General features: G+C 40.7%; 1 protein-coding gene across 1 annotated transcript in view; it reads right to left on the reverse strand.

Annotated features, from left to right (window-relative positions):
- LOC134355484 (lysine-specific demethylase 9-like) overlaps nt 1–22,335 on the reverse strand; it is a 75,641-nt gene that overhangs the window by 43,545 nt on the left and 9,761 nt on the right. Inside the window, exon 2 of the mRNA XM_063065438.1 lies at nt 17,576–18,246. Coding sequence (XP_062921508.1) covers nt 17,576–18,246 — 671 coding nt within the window. The remainder of the gene's footprint in view (nt 1–17,575; nt 18,247–22,335) is intronic.

Here is a 22,335-nt window from a genome sequence, read left to right on the forward strand (position 1 = left end):
AAAATCCTGATTTTGGGGTCTTGTTTCAAAACTCCAGTTGTTCATTTCCCTCCATAGAATTTTCTGAGTTCTGGCATTTTGTGTGGGTTGCTCAAGGTTTTCAGCATCTACAGAATCTGTGTCAAGGGAACCATATACTCTTACTTCCCTCAAAACAACCCATGATTTTTATTTTGTGGCTTCTTTTGAATCAGCAGATCCTCAGTGTGGTATCCCTTTAGTACTGTAATGAAATATAAGACTGGATTATGTGGTTAGGTCTCAGGAATGGTACATGAACCAATGTTGTACTGACATAAGACAAGATAAATACATACTATGAAAAGTAAATTAGAAATTAAAAACCCTGAAACGCCAGAAAATGCACACAACAATGTACTGCAAAGAGGAACTGTTTTGTTTTTGCAAGGACTTAAAACAGCTCCAAATACATTTTACTTCAGTTCTAGTTATTCTTAACGATATTGTTTAGTACTTATCATGATAAGTCATGAAGTTTATAGACACTTCATTTTGTACTAACTGCATCCATTACTAAGGCCACAGGCAAAACTAAACTATATATAACATATTGGCAAGAATGCTGCAGTCTGGACCCAGAAATTAAATGTCATTATGCTAATCGGCTGTTTATAGCATAGTGAAAATAAATAAATATCTTGCAGAACTATACTTTTGTGTCAACTATATACAGCAGTTGATCACTATTTTTAGCTACATAAAGTGCACAGCGCTAGTGTGCGATCACACAGGTACAGTCACATACAGTGCTCGTAAGTAGGTCATGGGAATACTTTACAGTTGATTAGCAAGTCATGGAATGGAATGTGTACAGAATTCGAACAACTATTTTTCTCCTTTCTCCAACCTTTGAGTGAAAAGCAGGGAACTGTCTGTAAAGTTGATCTTATTTACAAAAATAAAGGATGAACTTGACAATGCACACAAAAGGACTTGAAAGGATTTTGATTAAAACTGCAATGACCTACTTTCTAGCTTTCTTTAATGGGAGCTTCCCATAATAAAAATTTTAGTACAGCTTTTTCTCTTGAGAGTTGTCAAGTCAACAGCTTAACACCATCATCATAGTCTGATACAAAGCAAAATCATGAAATATGTTCAGCAGAATAAAAATCCTTTGCTCGTAACATGGGGTATATTTTCATAGGTACAACTTCGACCAGAGTCAAGAGGTCATGAATTCAAGTCCCCATCATCAAGGGGATAAACTCAACTCATGCTTTACTATAGTACTAAGAGTGCACTATCATTTTTCCTGTGAGATATAAATAGAGGCCCCGTCAACTGTTCTGGTAAACCATTATTTGATCAGGCCAGAAAAGTTTTCTTGGGGGTACTTGCTAGCATTCATTCCTTAACTAGCACATGGATTTACTTCAGCATTATTTCATTATCTGTAGGAGTCTGGTGAACAAACCAGCTGACCCATTTGCCTAGGCAACAAACTCCAGATTAAAAGGTTATACATAGAACTTTGGATATCTCAGCACATGGTGGCAGACAATTAAATACTAATTTTTAAATGATGAATAAGAGAAGCAAATATTGTAGGTCTTTCAGTAAGTAGGGAGGTGAAGGGGAAAAAGACTGCAGATGTTGGTGCACTCGGCCAGGCAGGCAGCAACTGTAGAGAGAGAAACAGAATATTTCTGATCAATCACCCTTCATAAAAGCTGAAAACAAATCAAAGAAGGGTAAAGTGTGGAGCAGCAAATAAAATTTGTGACAGGACGGCAGACCAAATTTATCTAGATATCCTTTATTTTAAAGATTGGCAGGTAGATTTAGGAGAGATAAGAAAAAAGGGAATAAAATGGGACCAAATTGTTCAGGAGCTGGCCATTAAAAAAAAGTGGAGCTTAAGGGGCAACACAGTAATATGTTGAGTAAAGGTGCCATCTCACTGCACAAGCAACCTCGGTTCAATCTTGACCTTGGCTGCTGTGTGAAGTTCACACATTCGTGATCATATAGGTTTCCCATGGGCATTGTTATTTCCTTCTGTGTCCCAAAAACATACAGGTTGTTAAATTAACTTACCACTGTAAATCATCCTTTATGTAGATACATGGTAGAATCTGGGAATGCACGGAGACTGGTCAAGTTAACGGGAATGTGGAAAGAAATAAATAGTATAAAAATGCAACTTAATAGTTGGCACAGATTTGACAGACTGGAGGCAGTTTTGGTGCTGTATCTCTTCTCAATAAAAATGGGTTGAATTCCCTCGTTTTGAGATAAAACTTGTTTAAAGGGCACTACATTTTTATACTTTCTGCATGATTCACGTATTACAAAATATAATTCAACAAAATGGAAATCACCTTTTTTGTTATGGTCATCACATTTGCCACCCTCACTGCAGATATTAATTGCTTTACTTACTGAACTAAGACAAAGACAATACAACTCAGTATTTTCTAACAGCCAAGCTAAAGAGACAGAAGGGCTAGATTTCCTTAGAAATAAATTCCCATGAACAACTTTCAACTGCAGGACAGAAGAAAAAAGTAACAGCATGTAGGTCTTGGCAAGGAAAAATCTCGTGTTATATCTTTCAAAAACAAAGATTAAAAATATATACTTAATGTTTTAAATCAAGCTTTCTTGAACCTCAGGTGGTGGTTAAGGCACTCAGGATAGAAGGGAATCAATAAGAAAACCTAACTCAAGGACAAAAACAGCAAATAACAGAAGGTATTTACAGAACCTTGGTTAAATTGCTGCAGTATCTTTGCTATTCACTTCCATTTAATCATAGAGGTCTTTAATGTGAACCAAATCAATGCACATTTACAGCACTCAGATGTCATCATGTGAACTTGCACTGTCAACTGTTTGTGCAGTTCACATGTAGTCCATCATGACTTCGGCAAGTCCCACTCTAGGTGGCAAATATCCAAAACCAATTCTTCATCTCTCTGTACATTCTTTTATTTGTCAACACAAAAGATTCAGCAGATGCTGGAAATCAAGAGCAACATACAAAATGGCTAGAGTAACTCAGCAAGTCAGGCAGCATTCATGGAATGGAATAATGATGCAGGGTCTCAGCCTGAACTATTGACTGTTTATCCCCCTTCATAGATACTGCCTGACCTAGCAAATTCCTCCAGCACTTTGCTTTGTTTGTTATACCCTTAACTTAGTGATGCTGACCGCAACAACTACTAGCCAAGCACTGATTCCAATTTAACATTCTCATCCCCTCTACCAAGCTTTTTGCACTTCCAGCCTCTGCTAAATCCTTGATTTCCAACACTTAAACTGCAGATGGTGCCTTGTCCCCAGATGCTGTAGTTCATTTCACGAATTCTTCAGGCTCTGGAAGGTATACCATGAAATAATTATTTTTGTCAAGCTATGATATGCAGGTTGTTGATTGTTCTCAGGTCCACCCTGTTACCTGCGTCATTATCTAAAGGTTCCCAATTAGAGGAAGTGTAATATTAAAATGATTGTGTATTGTAGAAATTCATATTTTTCATGATATATTTTGGGCTCAAATCTAGGTGGGTTCCTAATCTAATTTTTCTACTTATTTCTTTGTAAACCTTTCTTATGCCTGTCATCTCCTCCATAATTCTCCTGACATCCAGTGAAACTAGGGGCAGTTTGCAGACGTCTTTGTGATGTGGAGGAAACAGGCAGTGTGCAAACCCCACACAATTATCAGCTGAGGTCACCACCCAAGAAGCTATGGAGCCATGAGCTTCAAACGGTTTTCTCTAACAGATCATACAACTACAGGTGAGAAATGTCAGGCAAATTCTCTCTTCCTCACTCTGCACCCTCCATTATCTGCTGTGAATTTCTTGCATAGTTTTATTTTTCTGAAGAGCATTTCACCTTGTTCTGGTTAGCACAGGCTGTTATTGGTTTTCTTGCATCTGACAAAGTGAACAAGGATTTTCACTCACCTGATTATTGATTCTCAGCAGGGAAAGCACTTTTGCCATGATTGCACAAGTCCCAGAACTCCCAAATCACATAACAAACATTTGAGTACTAAAGTCCTATCACTTTTGTGACATTGGAAGTGTTGCAGCTAGGCCCCACAACAGTAGCAAGTTAAAAGACCTGTGGATGTTTATATTTTTATAATATGTAACATACATATACAGACACATCTATATAAACATGGTTAACAAAACTGATTGAAACAATGTTTTAGAGAAGCATAGATCCTTTGCATACTGAAGAGAAAGTACTCTCCTAAACACTACCTAGGCCTCAAATGAAGTATTGCATTAATTTCTGGGCATAATACGTTACAAAATGTGTTAAACAGTGTTGAGGTTGAGATGGTCATGTGCTTCAAATTCCTAGGAGTGAACATCACTGATAGCCTGCCCTGGTCCAACCACATAGATGCCACTGTCAAGAAAGTTCACCAATGCCTCTAGTCCCTCAGGAAGCTATAGAAATTTGGCATGCCCCCATTGACTCTAATCAATTTTCATCAATACACCACAGGAAGGATCCTATTGATGCACCACAGCTTGATATGGCGACTGCTATACACATGACCACAAGAAACTACAGTGTGGCGGCTACAGTTCAACACACCAGAATCAGGTTTATTATCAGCTGCATGTGTCGTGATATTTGTTAACTTAGCAGCAGCTATAGAAGAAAAAACAATAATAAAAAAATCAGTAAATCAATTACAATATACGCATATTGAATAGATTAAGTATTGTGCTCAAACAGAAATAACATATTAAAAAAGTGAGGTAGTGTTCACAGGTTCAATATCCATTTAGGAATAGGATGGCAGAGGGGAAGAAGTTGTCCCTGAATCACTGAGTGTGTGCCTTCAGGCTTTTGTACCTCTTACCTGATAGTAATAGTGAGAAAAGGGCATGCCCTGGGTGCTGAAGGTCCTTAATAATGGACACTGCCTTTCTGAGACACTGCTCCTTGAAGAGGCTAGTACCCAAGATGGAGCCAACTATACTTACAATCCTCTGCAGCTTCTTTCGGTCTTGTGCAGTGGCCCTCCCATACCAGACAGTGATGCAGCCTGTCAGAATGCTCTCCACGGCACATCTACAGAAGTTTTTGAGTGTATTTGTTGACATACCAAATCTCTTCTTGACACCCAGGAACTTGAAACTGCTCACTCTCTCCACCTCTGATCCCTCTATGAGGATTGGTATGTGTTCCTTCATCTTACACTTCCTGAAGTCTACAATCAGTTCTTTTGTCTTACTGACATTGAGTGCAAGGTTGTTGCTGCGAACACCACTCCACTAGTTGGCATATCTCACTCCTGTACGCCCTCTCGTCTCCATCTGAGATTCTACCAACATTGACTGTATCATCAGCAAACTTTTAGAAGGTATTAGAACTGTCTAGAGAGAGTAGAGCAGTGGGCTAAGCACACACCCCTGAGTGCACCAGTGTTAACTGTCTGTGAGGAGGAGATGTTATCACCAATCCACACAGATTGTGGTCTTCCAGTTAGGAAGTCGAGGATCCAATTGCAGAGGGAGGTATAGGCCCAGGTTCTGTAACTTCTCAATCAGGATTGTGGGAATGATGGTATTAAATGCTGAGCTATAGTCGATGAACAGCATTCTGACAGAGGTGTTTGTATTGTGCTGGTGGTCCAAACCCGTGTGAAGAGCCATGAAGATTGCATCTGCCGTTGACCTATTGTGGCGATAGGCAAATTGCAATGGGTCCAGGTCCTCATTGAGGCAGGGATTCAGTCTAGTCATGACCAACCTCTCAAAGCGTTTCATCACTGTAGATGTGAGCGCTACCTGGCAATAGTCATCAAAGCAGCTCACATTATTCTTCTTAGGCACTGGTATGGTTTCCTTTTTGAAGCTAGTAGGAATTTCCGTCTGAAGCAGTGAGAGGTTGAAAATGTCCTTGAGTACTCCTGCCAGTTGGTTGGCACAGGTTTTCAGAGCCTTACCAGGTACTTCATCGGGACCTTCTGCCTTGCGAGGGTTCACCCTCTTTAAAGGCAGCCTAACATTGGCTTCAGAGACAGAGATCACAGGGTCACTGGATGCAGCAGGGATCTTCACAGCTGTAGTTATATTCTCCCTTTCAAAGCGGGCATAGAAGGCGTTAATCGCTGCCATTCATGGTATTGGGCTTCGCTTTGTAGGAAGTAATGTCTTGCAAACCCTGCCAGAATTGTCGTACGTGTGATGTCGCCTCCAACCTCGTTTGAAATTGTCTCTTCGCCCTTGAAATAGCGCTCCGCAAATCATACCTGGTTTTCTAGTACAGATCTGGGTCGCCAGACTTGAATGCCACAGATCTAGCCTTCAGCAGATGACATACCTCCTGGTTCATCCACGGCTTTTGGTTTGGGAATGTACAGTATGTCCTTGTAGGCACACAATCATCCACACAGGTTTTACTGAAGTCGGTAACAATTGCAACATACTCATCCAAATTTGAAGATGAATCCCTGAGTACAGTTCAGTCCACCGTTTCAAAGCAATCCTGTAAGCGCTCCTGTGCTTCCCTTGTCCATACCTTCTTGGTCCTCACCACTGGTGCTGCAGTCTCCAGTCTCTGCCTAAACTCAGGGAGTAGAAGTACAGCCAGGTGATCAGACTTCCTGAATTGAGGGCTTGGTAGGCATTCAGTGGTCCAGCGTGTTGTTTCCTCTGGTAGTACAAGTGATCTGTTGATAGTAATTGCTTAGTGATTTTTCCAGGTTAAAATCCCCGGCCTGGTTAAAATCCCCCAAAACAATGGTGGAGGCATTATGGTGTGCTGTTTTGTGCATGTGGAACATCATGGAAACCAGCCTCCCCTCCAGGGACTCCATTAGTAAAACATCCAGCTTACTCAAAAAAAAACCCACCCTGGGCATGCTGTCTTCGCCCTGCTCCCATCAGACAGAAGATATAAAAACCTGAACGCATGTTCCACCAGAGTCAAGCACAGCTTCTACTATGCTGTTATATGACGACTGAATAGTTCAATAAAATGGACTGTTGCGCTCATAATCGACCTCACTATGACCTTGTACCTGCACTGTACTCTCTTCAGTTGTTACACTTCATGTTATAGTTTTACCCTGTTCTACCTCAATCCACCATGTAATGATCTGATCATTGTACATTTCCAATTCCCTTGAGTAGTCATGAAGGAGATCTACCAAAATGGACTAGAGTGAAGGAATATTAGTCATTGAAAAGTTGCAGTTGACTTTTTAGCAGTAAGGACACATATACAAGATCATGAAAGCTTTTGATACACTAAATAAAAGGAAACTTTTCTCCCCCCAGTGGCAGAGGATATTTTTGGAACATAAGAGCAAGAGACAATAGAAATAATTTATATTTGTTCTGCAAATTGCCATGACCTGCAATAAACTTCCTACAAAGGGTGGTGGAAGCAGATTCAGCCAGAATGTTCAAAAAGGGAAACAAATAGGCCATGAAGAAAGTAGAAAGGAATAGGGCCAATTGATTTCGGAGAAGCTGACGCAAACATGAAAGGCCAAAGAGCCAGCCCCTGGGCTTTACGCTACCTCGCTGGTTTAGTGATCCTTGTTGAGGAAAAATACGGGCCAGAGTACGAGGGATAAATGAGCTGCTCTACTGTAAGAATATAGCATTGAAAGGTTTTCCTATCCACCCAAAAAAAAGCAGAGGAGCCTATTAATGTCCCATCTGCAAAGCAGCATTACTGACTGCAACTCATCACAAACTGAGAGTCATAACTTCAGGGCCTGTAGAACTAAGATTGATGATGACTGATGGAAATCACAGCATGTATAGCCCCATGTCAGCTGAAAGGAGTCAGCCAAAGCATATGGATACTGACTCTGGAAGAAAGGATTGAAAAAAAATTGCAGCTACTCTTCAAACAACTAGCACAGGAAATTAAAGAAAGAAACACTCCAAGAAATGCTCTGCCACAATGACAAGATAAAAACCTGACTGTCTGATGTCTGCTCTGAAGAATAAATGATGATCTAATTGAGTTCAGTACAGAGCCTTTGGCTGCACACATCTGGAGTATTGCCCAGTTCTAGACAGCAGGAAATATTGCCCTTGGAGAAGATGCAGTGAGAATAATACCCTTGTATCTCAGTTGGTATGCAGGACGTGTTCTGAGGAAAGAGGAATAAGCAATAAAGTAGGTAATCCTGTTATTATTTATAGAGAGATGCATTACTGGTAGTGCCGCTCTGCTGGGAACCTTGCACGAACTCTTACTCTCTGCAATGCTGCGTGGAACTGTGCTAGAAACCTGGTGTCAATCCATGATGATCCATCCCACAGCTTGATGCCTTAAAGGGCTGGTTTTCAGTGGGCCAGCATGAGCAATGTGGTCACTTAGCACTTTGGCAGGCTCACTGAGCCTGGGCCATAGCAACACCTGTTCCATTTATTTCCATCAGCTCAAGTCCTGTGGCTGCCCATCAATTCCTGTTGGACATGACAGAAGCTACCATTCTCCTTGCTTGTGTAGTTCTGCCCAGCAAGATTTCAACAAAAAGAAATCTCTGGACTGGAGAGGAGTTGTGCAGTGGCACAAAGAGGGGTAGATGATAGATTTAACTGCATTCAAAAGAGAAAGAGAAGGACTGCAGGACCCAAGCAGCCACTGCTCATGTCCATTTCTGGCCCACACTTACCATAGTGTCTAGGGTACAGCCCGCCCAGCTCTTGCTCTCTCATGCAACCACTCCATGGCAAACTATGGGGATATTCATTGCTGGGAGAGTGCCGGTAGAGGCCAATGCCACAGCACAGCAGGATACAGCAACAAGGACCACAGGGGCTCACACCATGTTCGCAATACTGCTGCACGTTGCGTGACCAGATGTCTAATTAGAAGTACAAGGGCAAACGTTTAGACTGAAGCACCAAGGGCACTCTAATGAATTAGTGCTCTGCAGGACGACACTATGTGGAGTCCAGTGAACTACGATTTAGAAAGCTAAACTGAGAATAGAGTCCACAATCTTTGCTTTGTTCCACAGAGTTTAAAAGAATGTGGGGTAGCATAATCAAAGTCTTTTAACAGATGCAAGAAATAAATAGAGATAGCATAGAGAAATATTTTCCTAGTTATATCTGGAACAAGCACATCCTAATACTGAAGTTATGGTTCAAAAGGGTATCAGCCAAATGGGATTAGCTTGGTTGTGCATCTTGATCAGTATGGATCAGAAGGGCTAAATGACCTGTTCAGTGTTGTATGACTACGTGCCATTCAGGAATGAATTCAGCAAAATAGAAAAGTGCAATTCTGAAACACTCTCCTTCAAATGGCTGCGAACGATTGAAATTTTCAAAAGTGATACTGGCAGATTTTTGATATACTGTATAAGGAAACAAAGACTCGTTACTGAATAAAAACAGGGTCTAAATAGACAGAGAATCTTATTGACATTTACAAAATCTAGGGTTTCAAGGCCATCTTCTGTATCCTCATTCTATCCAGCACTGTATACAGAGGTTAACACTTGCTCTTGGCAGGTTCTCTAACAACCTAGGCATTGATAAACGCAGCTCGTCACACATTAAGATACCTTCATTGCCAATATAATGTTGTCAATAACATTTTAAAGAGCAAACATATTTATTTGTATAAACTTCTAAAGCATTCACTTGTGACAATAACCATGACCATTTAAATAAAACTTGATTTCAAGCTGTTGAAATAGATACTTCTATTTAACTATCAATAATTCTCCACAATCTTGCTTCTGCAAAAAGCATGGAGATATGGATTTAACTGGATGGAATTGCTCATTACTGCAGGACCCATAATACAAAGCAAATCATTCAGAAGACAAAATAAGCTTATCAACATCTAAAGATCAAAACTGCTTTAGAATTGGGGGTCTGAGAATCATCTGCCAAGTGTGATTGATTACTTATCAACCTATGAAGAGCTGCATGAATCAAGTGTCATCTTGAGTTCTGTTCTCACGTACAGAATATTGTTCTACTAAAGATCTTAAATTGCAGTATGTGGAAAATTAAAGGCGGGAATTTACATAGGATTTTAATATATATTGTGGTCATATATTGGTTTAGTGATATGCATTAATTTAGCGTTCAGCAAAGACTGCAACTGTGTGCTAATTTTATGTAGTATAGGCTCAATACAAATAAAATCAGATTTAGGCAGACTACATACAACCATGGTCAGATTCGGAAGCCTAAAATATATTGCCAATCCAAATATGATATAAACTTTGCAGATTTACACAACTTTTTAAAAATTAAGTGTAATAAAATAGTATGCAAATACATAAACTTCTGGAATAGACTAATGACAGAGTAAATCCTGATAAGGTGCAAGAAACCCTCAGTAGATTTTATTTTACTGTTAAACAATAAGTTTAAATTAAGCTATTGAGTAAACTGCCTACAATAAACTAGATCTATAGCCTATAAGAACATAGTCACATGAGAAGTTCAACAGTAGACAATGTAATACAATGAGAGACAAAGTTATGGGTAGAAATGCCAGAGACTGCAGATGCTGAAACCTGGAGCAAAAAGCAAGATGCGGGAGGAACTCAGGCAGCAGGTACGGAGGGGAATGCACTCTCGACATCTCAGGTTAAAACTCTTTATCTGGAACATCGAACATCCATTTACCTCCATCAGCACTGCCTGACCAGCCGAGCATCTTTTGTTTGCTTTACCTATAGGTGTTTTTCCAGACTAAAATGATGTAAATGAGTTGGTGGTAGGAGGCAGCTCAGTGTTGCCACATACTGGGAAAATATTTTGGTACTTTAGAGCAAAAACCCTAGGGCAATTCAATTCAGCCTAAAGGAATATATCTGCAAATAACTCTAGGAATTCTATAATATGCATTACATATATGAGACAGATTGGGGAGGTGGGCAATATACAATATGAAAATCTCAATTTCTCTCTTTTTGTATTTACACAGTTTGTGTCTTTTGCATACTGCAGTCTTCCATTGACTATATTATGACTATTATTCTATTATGGATTTATTGACTATGCCAGCAAGAAAATGAATCATGGATGTATATTGTGACATATATGTACTTTGATAATAAATTTACTTTGAACTTTGAGGGCAAGGTAGCTGAGTACAGTTGTTAAGATACAGGCAAACAAAGGTCAAATGAAAAATTTTGAGGGTCAAATTAATTTCAATTAAGACAGTACGATGGTGAAGCTAACAGAGATGCAGCCGCACAGCTCCAGCCACTAGATTTGATCCTGCCCTCCAGTGTTGCTTGTGCATTCTGTAACCATGGGGGTTTCCTCTGGGTGCTCTGGTTTCCCCAGGCATTTCAAAAAAATGCTAATTGGTAGATTAACTGTGTACTGTAAATTACCTCTCATACATCAGTGCATGACACAGTCTGGGGAGAGCTGATGAGAATGTCAGGAGAATTAAAAAATGGATTCATCTACAATTAGTGCATATAGGTGGCTAATAGTCAGTGTGGACTTGTCCACCCAAAGGCCTGTTCCCATGCTATTTTTGACTGAAAGAAAAAATAACATTTGCCTCATGTTTCCAAATAGTGGGGTGGAATGTGTGGGGGAATGGAAGTTGGAAAGATACTATGGAGGGCACAAATAGGGTAGGCAGCAGTAAACTTCTCATAACAGAGGTGTTGATACCATGAGGATTAAGAGGTTTAGAGAACGTACGAGATGATTATTTTTCACCCAGAGATTGGTATACATTGTCTGAGGTGGCAGTAATGCCACTTTCAACGTCTGAGAATGTCCAGACAAGCACTTGACTCACTGAGGTTCAGAAGACAAGTGCTGGTAAATGGGATTCGTACAGATGGGCAGCCATGATAGAACAGGCCTGTTTCTGTGCAGTATGACTTAAGAGATAGTGTTTTCTTTTTTGTTTTGTATAATGCTACTCCTATTATATTTATTCTAAACAATCAACCACACACACTTAAATACAACAGAGTCACTAAGATTAATTAATTTGTTTAACAATGTTTTGCCAGTAATAAAAGCAAATCATACTACTGTTTCACAGCGGAACAAACTGGTTTAAAAGGGTAGATTATACTGCAAATGCAAGCTGCTCTCCTTTTACAACGGACAGATACTGCCAAGACCTTGTCTTTAATCAGAAACAGCGTCACTCGAGGACACAGTCAGACAGCTAAGTTACAGTCTCTAAGTGAGACTTTCAGCAAATATTTATAACCACTCGCTTACTCAGTCTCTTTGGCATCCTTCCAGCTTCCTCATTTATTCAGAGCAAGCACTAATCTGGGAGCAGCTCCTACAAAGGAACCCATTAGGTTAGATTATATTTTAAAATGAACACATGCTTTATTGAATCTTCTGAAAAGCCACTACTGTACTAGGCGAGGCCATTAGTGTATTTCTTTAAAAAAAAGGTCCTGTGTGCAAAGGTTTGTATTCTTTGTGACTGCCATTACACACCCTTCCAGCTTTCATTTCACTGTTGTGCTGTTTTCTCTTAAAAATCTGGTTAAACTACCTGCAAGTTACAATATGTTTCAGTAATTGCTTTCACTGACTATTTAAGTTGCAAAAATTGTAAGCTACAAAATTAACTTACAAAATTATTATTCACGATCAACTTGCCAGCTAGACAAAGACTTGAATGGAAGCTGATGATACATTCCCCTATTCAGTAAAATACCTCATACACTGTAATGCACGAATGTTTAACGGCATTTATGAGGCAATAAGCATTCTAAGGTTTCATTTGGTAAGTCATTGATAATCCAATTGTTCTTCATTCATGTTAATGATTTGGACTCCAGAGAACTAGAAAGTGGATTTCATGATTTTAGAATTATGTGAAATAGTCACCACCTTTCGCTGTAGTTTAAAATTGGGGTCAGCAAAAACAAAAATTACTAAATTGGCACACACTCACTTTAAGAGTTTATCATGGTTGGATTAATAAACTTTTAACTATCGGGGATATAGGAAGGTGGTGCTGAGAAAGAGATAAGCCACGACCTTGTTGAATGTTAGTGTAACCCGTAAGGAGATGAATGGCCTATACTTCCCTCTCGTATGAACAGTACATCACCTCTGGGATGAGGAAAAAAGTCACAAGAGGAATTATTCCATTGGCACTTTTGGGGTGATACTTGTTTGATTTCTGATAATTTTTTGATGATTCTGCGGCTTTCATTAGTGCAATATCCTGAAAGCATGAGAAGATTCACCTCCCCGCGCCCCCCCCCCCCGCCACCCCCAGCTTTGGGTATTGGTGATCGAGAACTAAGCTTTTCTAAGTTAAAGAATGCATAGTTTTTGCCACCTTCATTATATCTATTTTTTGACGAGCTAAGAAGCAAACTGCAGACTGAACAATACTCAACATTGCAAACATTGCAAGAATTCAACTGTTTGGATCCTCAAGCATGCTCCGCCAAGATTGTGACTGATCTTCCACGTCAATCTAAATTTCCTAATCCCTTGACTCTTCCAATATCCAAAAATCTATCAATCTGGGTAAGCTAAAGTTTTTAATCTGTTAACCTAGCCAGTTGCAGAATGAAAGGAAGTTAACATTGGAATGCAGTTACGTGCATGATCTTGGAGGCTACTAACCAGACTCGTTTATCCAATTAAGATACCGCACTGAGGTCAGCTTCTGTTCTTCCATGAGCCACATTTGTATATTACTGAGTAATCTACGTTAGATTAGTTACGACACCGAGTCATGTCATCTGCAGAAATTCTCTGATGACTCAGCAATAGTTAGGTGCATAAAGGGAGGATGGAAGGATGAATACAGGGCCTTGGTGGAGGACTTCGTCAAGTGGTGCAAGCTGAATCATTTGCAGCTCAACATCAGTAAGACAAAGGAGATGGTGATGGACTTTAGGAAGACTAAGCCGCCACTTCTCCGTTAATATTGATGGTGAGGACGTGGATGTGGTGAGGACCTACAAGGTGTACCTGAATGACAGACTTGAGTGGAGCGCCAACACAGAGGCTGTGTGCAAGAAGGGCCAGACCCCCTCTACTTCTTGAGGAGACCGAGGTCCTTCGGAGTATGCAGACCTCTCTTTCACATGTTCTACCAGTCTGTTGTCGCCAGTACAATCTTCCATGTGGTGATGTGCTGGGGCAATGACATCAACATGGGTGATGCCAATAGGCTCAATAAGATTAGAAAGGCTGGTTCTGTTATAGGAGTCAAATGGACACACTGGAGGCTGTGGCAGAACATGTGGAGAATCCTGGCAATTCTGGACATTTCTCACCCTCTACATGCCACCTTGGCTGAACAGAGGAGCACTTTTAGAAATAGATATAACAACTGCACTGCTCCAAAGAACACTGAACAAGGTCATTCTTATCCTTGGCATTACGCTCTTAATGAGCCAACCTACAGCCAGGGAAGTGATGACCACCTTCCTGTTAGACTGTTCGAGGTAACTTTATTTTTTTTCTTATCTCTCTAATATTTGTATATCTGTGCAATTGTAATGCTACTGCGACACTGTAATTTCCTTTGGAATCAATAAAGCATCTATCTTATATGATGTTGATTGCAAAGCTTTATATGGGACTCTGCTTTGTACTTAAGTAACAGAACATCTTGGCTCCTTTTTAGAGAACTGATGGATATACACTCTTAACAGACACCCTGAACATAAATTAGCAGAAGAGATGCAGGCAGGGTTTTAGGCAATCTCTTGTAAAGGGCAGAAAGTCAACATGTCTAGTACACAAGATAAACCAACAGTTTCCAACTATCCATCTCCTCCCTTCAGTTTTTCAGGTGTTTGACGTTTTCTGTAACGACTGAACTCCATTAATACTCTGTATTGAAAATTAAATTCAACTTTAAAAAAAAAATCAATAAATGATCTTGCTAGTTGCTAATCTAGTCTGCTAAATTTTCCTGAAGGCATAGTGTCCCACACAATCACCAGTTTCCAGAAAGAATTTTAAATATTATACTTCCTCTTCCAAGTCTTCCTCTTGGTATGTTGTTGCCCAATGCTCACAATTGTGATTGTCAGCCTATTTAGCATTGCCGTATTTCCAGCTTCCGAAGATTGCTAAGTGTGATGAAGAAGCAGAGAAAGCCAGAAGTACAAAGAGGCAAGTTATCAAAAAGTTGCAACACACTCCAATAAGATTTAAATGAAGGCTTCTGGTTTCCCTCTGGAGTAATAAAATTCCAGTTCAGTTCAAGTTTAATTATCATTCAACCATACACAAATACAGCCGAATGAAACAGCGTTCTCCCAGGGCCAAGATGCAAAACAGACGCAGCACATTTAAAATAGCAAACCTACAGTCACGCAAAAAAAAAAGCTCAAGTTCCTGAGTGACATATCTTGCAAATTGGTGGTGCAGTTCCAGCATGCAGATGAACAGATGCATGCAATCCAGCTTGCACTTCCATTGAACAAATTCTGGAGCCCAACTCCCAACCGAGCATAGAAGCCATGCTACACTGCTCCTGGCATCTCCTCTCCTAGACTGCAGCAGCAGGCAAGCCCACAGCTTGAGGCCTAGTCCTCGCTACAAATGAGGCCGCACAGCTCCCCTGCTGTCTACAGCACTAACAAACAAGGGAAACAAGACTGCAGCATCTTACTTTATTAATATCCAACAGTGTCTTTTGATTGCGAGAGAAATATCCAAGACAGACACCCATTGTTATACTGCACACTGCTTTTGTGCACTAACTCAAATGTCTTCAATGCCTTCCTGTAGCAGGCAGCAACATGGTCCACACCAAGTCAAGCTCTTCCGCCAACAAGCAGCTTGCTAATGATGTAGACCTGCAGTACCCAAAGTTCTTAAAGTCAGCAAGTGCACCACCATCTTATCAGAAATTTAAAAATGTGCTGCAGAAGCCCTCATGGAATCATGGTTGGACCATGCTTGAAGTATTCTGCACAGTTCTGTTGCAAGATTATGAAAAGGATATAGGATAGGACTGAGGAGTCCTGTAATTGATGTCATAAAATCTTGATAACATGGACACGGTGAATGCTCCTGTTCACAGTAAAGCAGGAGAAAAGACTGCCCATGCATGATGATCATTAAGAAATCAAGTGGAGATAAAGAATTTAAAAACATGTTTGCCTAGAGAGTGGTAAAAATGTGGAATTTGCTACCACAAGGAGTAACTGAGCACAACAAATAAAAATGTTAAAAGCATACAGAGGAGGAATAGATGGGATTGCAGATAAAGGCTCGAAGAGTAAGGCAGAAAGTAGCTGGAGTGGAGTATGAAATGCTTGGGATGAATTCTGTGCATTTGTTTAGTATCCAGTTAACACTTTACTACTCAAAAGCTGCAAGGATAAGAACAGTATTTGGGATTATAACATTAACAGACCTTAGTGACCTTATCTTAGGGAATCTAAGGATAAGCAGTTACTGCAGGAAGACGGCACTGAGTTAAAAGACTCAGCTGTTATTTTACTGAACGATGGTGCAACATGAAGGGCCGCAGAGCCTATTTGTACTACTTGCTTCATACATTGTGTTCTAACTTGATGTAAGAGGATAAAACATCCAATGAATGTATACATTCCCCTGCACACACTTTGAAACCACAGAATGATATAACAAAATCCGCAGATTGGCTTAAACAAAAAGCACCAAATTCAGCAAGAATGCATTAATAAAGTTTAGACAGGTTGAGATGCTATTCCTCTCGAGATGCCTTTGTGAGTAACAAAATATAGTCATGTCATATGATTTTAGCAAAACTAAGAGAAACTTGCATCAAGAACTGGAGCAAATCTTGGTTTTCCAGTTGGGCTTCCATAATTCCAATATATTTTTTTATTTTTAGATGGGCACTTTTGGGAAGTAGTTTAAATAATAGGTGAGAGTAATCCGTTAAAACGTAGTTGGCAACATCCTTCACTCTGAATGGAAATTTGTCAGTCTGCCAGTTTATGCCTGGCAAGAGTTTAGCTTGAGGTGGCAGACGTGTCAAAGCTCAAATTAAATTTATCAAAGTACATTTATGCCACCATATACCACCCTAAGATTCAATTTCTTGAGGGCATTCAGAGCACATACAATGAAGCACAATAGACAAACAATGTATAAAAGACAAGTTATGTAAATACAAAAAGAAAAAATAATAATAAATATTAAGAACATGAGTTAAGGACTCACTTTCAAAGTCTCTATAAATTGTGGAATTAGCTCAGAGTTGAGGCAAATTAAGTTATGCACTCTGGTTCAGAAGCCTGATGGTTATGGGGTAATAATTGTCTTCGAACCTAAGGCATCACCATTACCATTTTGTCTGACAGTCAATGCTACTTAAGTGGTGGAAGTTTCCATCTGTACAGGAAACAACATCCAAAACAGTACAATTTGTATCCCTACATATACCATTTAGAGACAAGTCAATTAAATATGGAGGTGCTTTGAAAGGGTGGTGTAAAATTTATAGCAGACACAACAGATTATTTTTAATTTGTTAAGGATTTTCTTTACAATTGTTTTAACAGAACCTTTTGCTGGGCATTAGTTCTACAGTCTTCTTATTTTGCATTTTACTTTTCAAAATTTGATTAAAAGCAGAAAGACCATAAAGCACTAAACCTTACCTGAGACCGAAAGTTTGAGATGGTTGTTGTTTCTATGTCCTTCTTCCCAAGAATTTCCATTTTTACTGGAGTGTTGGGGAAGTTGAAAGCAAAGTAATCCAGAAAGTCTGGCAGGTAGGCTGCTGCTCCATGTATGATGGCCATTACGTAGTGCGCTGCGCTCTTCTCATTTTCACTGAAAGTCAATGCAAGGAACTCTTCAGCAAACCTCTCCATCTCCATAGGAGACAAGAAAGAGAGTTCATCCATGTAGGCATGGAGTACTGGCGCACCACCATTTGGCTGATGCTCCACATGAATTAAGTGGGCAAATTTAGAGGAACCTGTCCGCAAGAATCCTTTCCGGACACAGTAGTCTCTATGTGATAAGTATGGCAACTGTGCACATGAGGGGATGGGACAATGGCTCACTTTCAGGTCCAACCTATTGAGCTCTTCCTCATGCTTAATCGAAGCTTGGTTGATTATACTCGATTCATCAGAAGAACCTTGACCCAAAGTATCAAGGGCAACACGAGTGAGCCCTGCGCAGGTTGTCTGCACCTCTTTATTGTACATTTTTAACTGCCTTGGTCGTTCACCTTCTCTATGTTTCTTTTTCTTCTTTTTCTTTGTTTTTTTGCCCAAGTATTCATCAGGTCTCCGACTTTTCCCGTTTTCATCAGAGCCACCTGTGAGGGGGAATAAATGTTAATACTGCATCAAATACATATAGTTCAATAATTGAAAATATTCTAACCCATTAAAGCATGACAGGAAAATTTATCCTGCCATCCTTTCACACAGAACATTAGTATCGTTCTCTTTCATATAGGTGGCCTTACTAAATGAATTGAGGCAAATACTTCCTGATATCACAACAACTGTACATGGACACAAAGGTCCAAATGGGCTCCTCCACTGCCAGAAATTTCTGTGAAAAATGTATTGCTGTTAAGCACTTTGGAATGTTTTCAGATCAAACTAATTATATAAATCCAAGCTCTTTATTGCTATAAATTTTGAATTGTCATTAAAATAGTTGACTGCCTCCCCTTCTCCATTTGACTATTTAATAACATTGCAAAACTTTAGTTTTATATATTCCTCAGACCAATTTTCCTAGCACAAGCTGAGTTTTTTTAAAGTTAGCTAATGCTTATTACTTAGATTTGCCTTATTTTAAACTTTGCTGTACAATGTGACAGGATAAAAGACTGGTTGACTGGCAAGAAGGGAATAAAGAGGATCATTTCTGGTTGGTTACCAGTGGCTAGAGGTGCTCGTCAAGATTGTTTCATTTCATGTTATATGTCAATGATTTGGATAACGGAATTAATGGCTTTATGGCCAAGTTTGTGGATGATACAAAGATAGATGAAGGGGCAGGTAGCAGCGAGGAAGCAGGAAATCTGCAGAAGGATTGAGAGAGATTAGGAATATGGGCAAAGAACTTGACAGATGAAATACAGTGTAGGGAAATTTATGGTCATGTACTTTAGTGAAGGAATAAAGGCATTGACTATTTTCTAAATGGTGAGCAAATTCAGAAATCAGAAGTACAAAGGGACTTGGAAGTCCTCATACAGGATTCCTTAAAGGTTACCTTCAGGCTGAGTTGGTATAACAAAAGCATTCATTTCAAAACGACTACAATATAAAAGCAAAGATATAATACTGAGGCTATATAAGGCATTGGTCAGACCGCAAAGAGATCAAATCACAAAGAGAAAATCTGCAGATGCTGAAAACCCAAGCAACACACACAAAATGCTGGAGGAATGCAGCAGGCCAGGCGGCATCTATTGAAAAAAGTACAGTCGATGTTTTGGGTTGAAATCCTTTGGCAGGACTGGAGAAAAGAAAAGCTGAGCAGTAGATTCAAAAGGTGGGGAAGAGGGGAGAGAACCACCAGGTGATAGGTGAAACCACCCCCTCCTGCTCTCTCCCCTCCCCCTACCTTTTAATTCTACTCCTTACAACACACATCAAAGTTGCAGGTGAACGCAGCAGGTCAGGCAGCATCTCTAGGAAGAGGTGCAGTCGATGTTTCAGGCTGGGGCCCTTCGTCAGGACTAACTGAAGGAAGAGCTAGTAAGAGGTTTGAAAGTGGGCGGGGGAGGGGGAGATCCAAAATGATAGGAGAAGACAGGAGGAGGAGGGATGGAGCCAAGAGCTGGACAGGTGATAGGCAAAAGGGATATGAGAGGATCATGGGACAGGAGGCCCAGGGAGAAGGAAACAGCAGGGGGGGGAACCCAGAGGATGGGCAAGGGGCATAGTCAGAGGGACAGAGGGAGAAAAAGGAGAGTGAGAGAAAGAATGTGTGTATATAAATAATGGATGGGGTACAAGGGGGAGGTGGGGCATTAGCGGAAGTTAGAGAAGTCAATGTTCATGCCATCAGGTTGGAGGCCACCCAGACGGAATATAAGGTGTTGTTCCTCCAACCTGAGTGTGGTTTCATCTTTACAGTAGAGGAGGCCGTGGATAGACATGTCAGAATGGGAATGGGATGTGGAATTAAAATGTGTGGCCACTGGGAGATCCTGCTTTCTCTGGCGGACAGAGCGTAGGTGTTCAGCAAAACGATCTCCCAGTCTGCGTCAGGTCTCGCCAATATATAGAAGGCTACATTGGGAGCACCGGGCACAGTATATCACCCTAGCCGACTCACAGGTGAAGTGTCGCCTCACCTGGAAGGACTGTCTGGGGCCCTGAATGGTGGTAAGGGAGGAAGTGCAAGGGCATGTGTAGCACTTGAGCTGCTTACAAGGATAAGTGCCAGGAGGGAGATCAGTGGGGAGGGAATGGGGGGGACGAATGGACAAGGGAGTCGCGTAGGGAACGATCCCTGCGGAAAGCGGGGGGGGGGGAGGGATAGATGTGCTTAGTGGTGGGATCCCGTTGGAGGTGGCAGAAGTTACGGAGAATAACATGTTGGACCCGGAGGCTGGTGGGGTGGTGGGTGAGGACCAGGGGAACCCTATTCCTAGTGGGGTGGCGGGAGGATGGAGTGAGAGCAGATGTACGTGAAATAGGGGAGATGCGTTTGAGAGCAGAGTTGATGGTGGAGGAAGGGAAGCCCCTTTCTTTAAAAAAGGAGGACATCTCCCTCGTCCTGGAATGAAAAGCCTCATCCTGAGAGCAGATGCGGTGGAGACGGAGGAATTGCGAGAAGGGGATGGCATTTTTGCAAGACAGGGTGAGAAGTGGCATAGTCCAGATAGCTGTGAGAGTCAGTAGGCTTATAGTAGACATCAGTAGATAAGCTGTCTCCAGAGACAGAGACAGAACGATCTAGAAAGGGGAGGGAGGTGTCAGAAATGGACCAGGTAAACTTGAGAGCAGGGTGAAAGTTGGAGGAAAGTTAATAAAGTCAATGAGCTCAGCATGCGTGCAGGAAGCAGCGCCAATGCAGTCGTCAATGTAGCGAAGGAAAAGTGGGGGACAGATATCAGAATAGATTCGGAACATAGATTGTTCCACAAAGCCAACAAAAAGGCAGGCATAGCTCGGACCCATGCGGGTGCCCAAAGCTACACCTTTAGTTTGAAGGAAGTGGGAGGAGGTGGGAGGAGCCAAAGGAGAAATTATTAAGAGTAAGGACTAATTCCGGTAGATGGAGCAGAGTGGTGGTACAGGGGAACTGATTAGGTCTGGAATTCTACTCCTTAGCTTTTTTTCCCTCCAGCCCTGCCAAAGGGATTCTGCTTGAAATGTCAACTGTACTTTTTTTCCATAGGTGCTGCCTGGCCTGCTGAATTCCTCCAGCATTTTGTGTGCGTTGCTAAGTATTGTGAGCAGTTTTGAGTCTCTTATCTAAGAAAAGATGTGCTGGTTCACGAAAATTATTCTGGGAATGAGAGTTAACACGAGAAGCACTTGATGGCTCTGGGTCTGTACTTGCTGGAGCTTAGAAGAATTGAGAGTGGATCTCATTGAAACCCACTGGATACTGAAAGATCTAGGAGGAGTGGATGTGGAGAAGGCATTTCCTATAGTGGAGGACCAGAGAGCACAACCTCAAAATACAAGAACATGAGGAGGAATTTGTTTATCCAGAGGGTAGTGAATCTGTGGTACTCATTGCCACAGACGACTGTGGAAGCCAAGTCACTGGGTATATTCAAAGCCGAGGTTAATAGGTTCTTGATTAGTAAGGACATCAAAGGTTGCAGGGAGAAGGTGAGAGAATGGTGTTAAGTGATAATAGCTCAGTAATGATAGAATGGATGTGAAGGGCTGAATGGTGTAATTCTACTCCTGTCTTATTGTTTTAAGTAGTTTCTTAGCAAACACAGTAGAGATTTCAAACATATTTGCTTCTGCATGCACACACCTGTGTTTTTATTTGAGGGCCCTACTCTAATATTCTTAACAGTTTTATTTAAAGGCTTGGCACTTCAAAAGATCACCTGAAAGAGAATAAAATTCTCTTAACTGGACATGATTTGGCTACAATGCTCAAATGAGGTAAAAGAAAAATTTCAGAAAAAAGGTTTCATTATATGACACCAGTAAAAAGAAAATACAAGATACTTATAAGTGAAGACGTATATGTCATCTCAGGTTATAATATTGAGATATACTGACAATGTGGGCATAGAGTGCACCACAATCACAAAGGCTGCAGGAATACAGTACTAATATACTGCAAAGGCACTGTCATCACAGAATCCTGCAGAAAGCCATTAATAGGTCTTTACTAAGCTGATGCTCTCGATGGTTTTTGCAGCAAAATGACAAGTGTGTTTTTTTCTTTGAAATAATGAAAAAAT

The sequence above is a fragment of the Mobula hypostoma genome, chromosome 13 (assembly GCF_963921235.1).
Source record: "Mobula hypostoma chromosome 13, sMobHyp1.1, whole genome shotgun sequence".
NCBI classification, from domain to species: Eukaryota; Metazoa; Chordata; class Chondrichthyes; order Myliobatiformes; family Myliobatidae; genus Mobula; species Mobula hypostoma.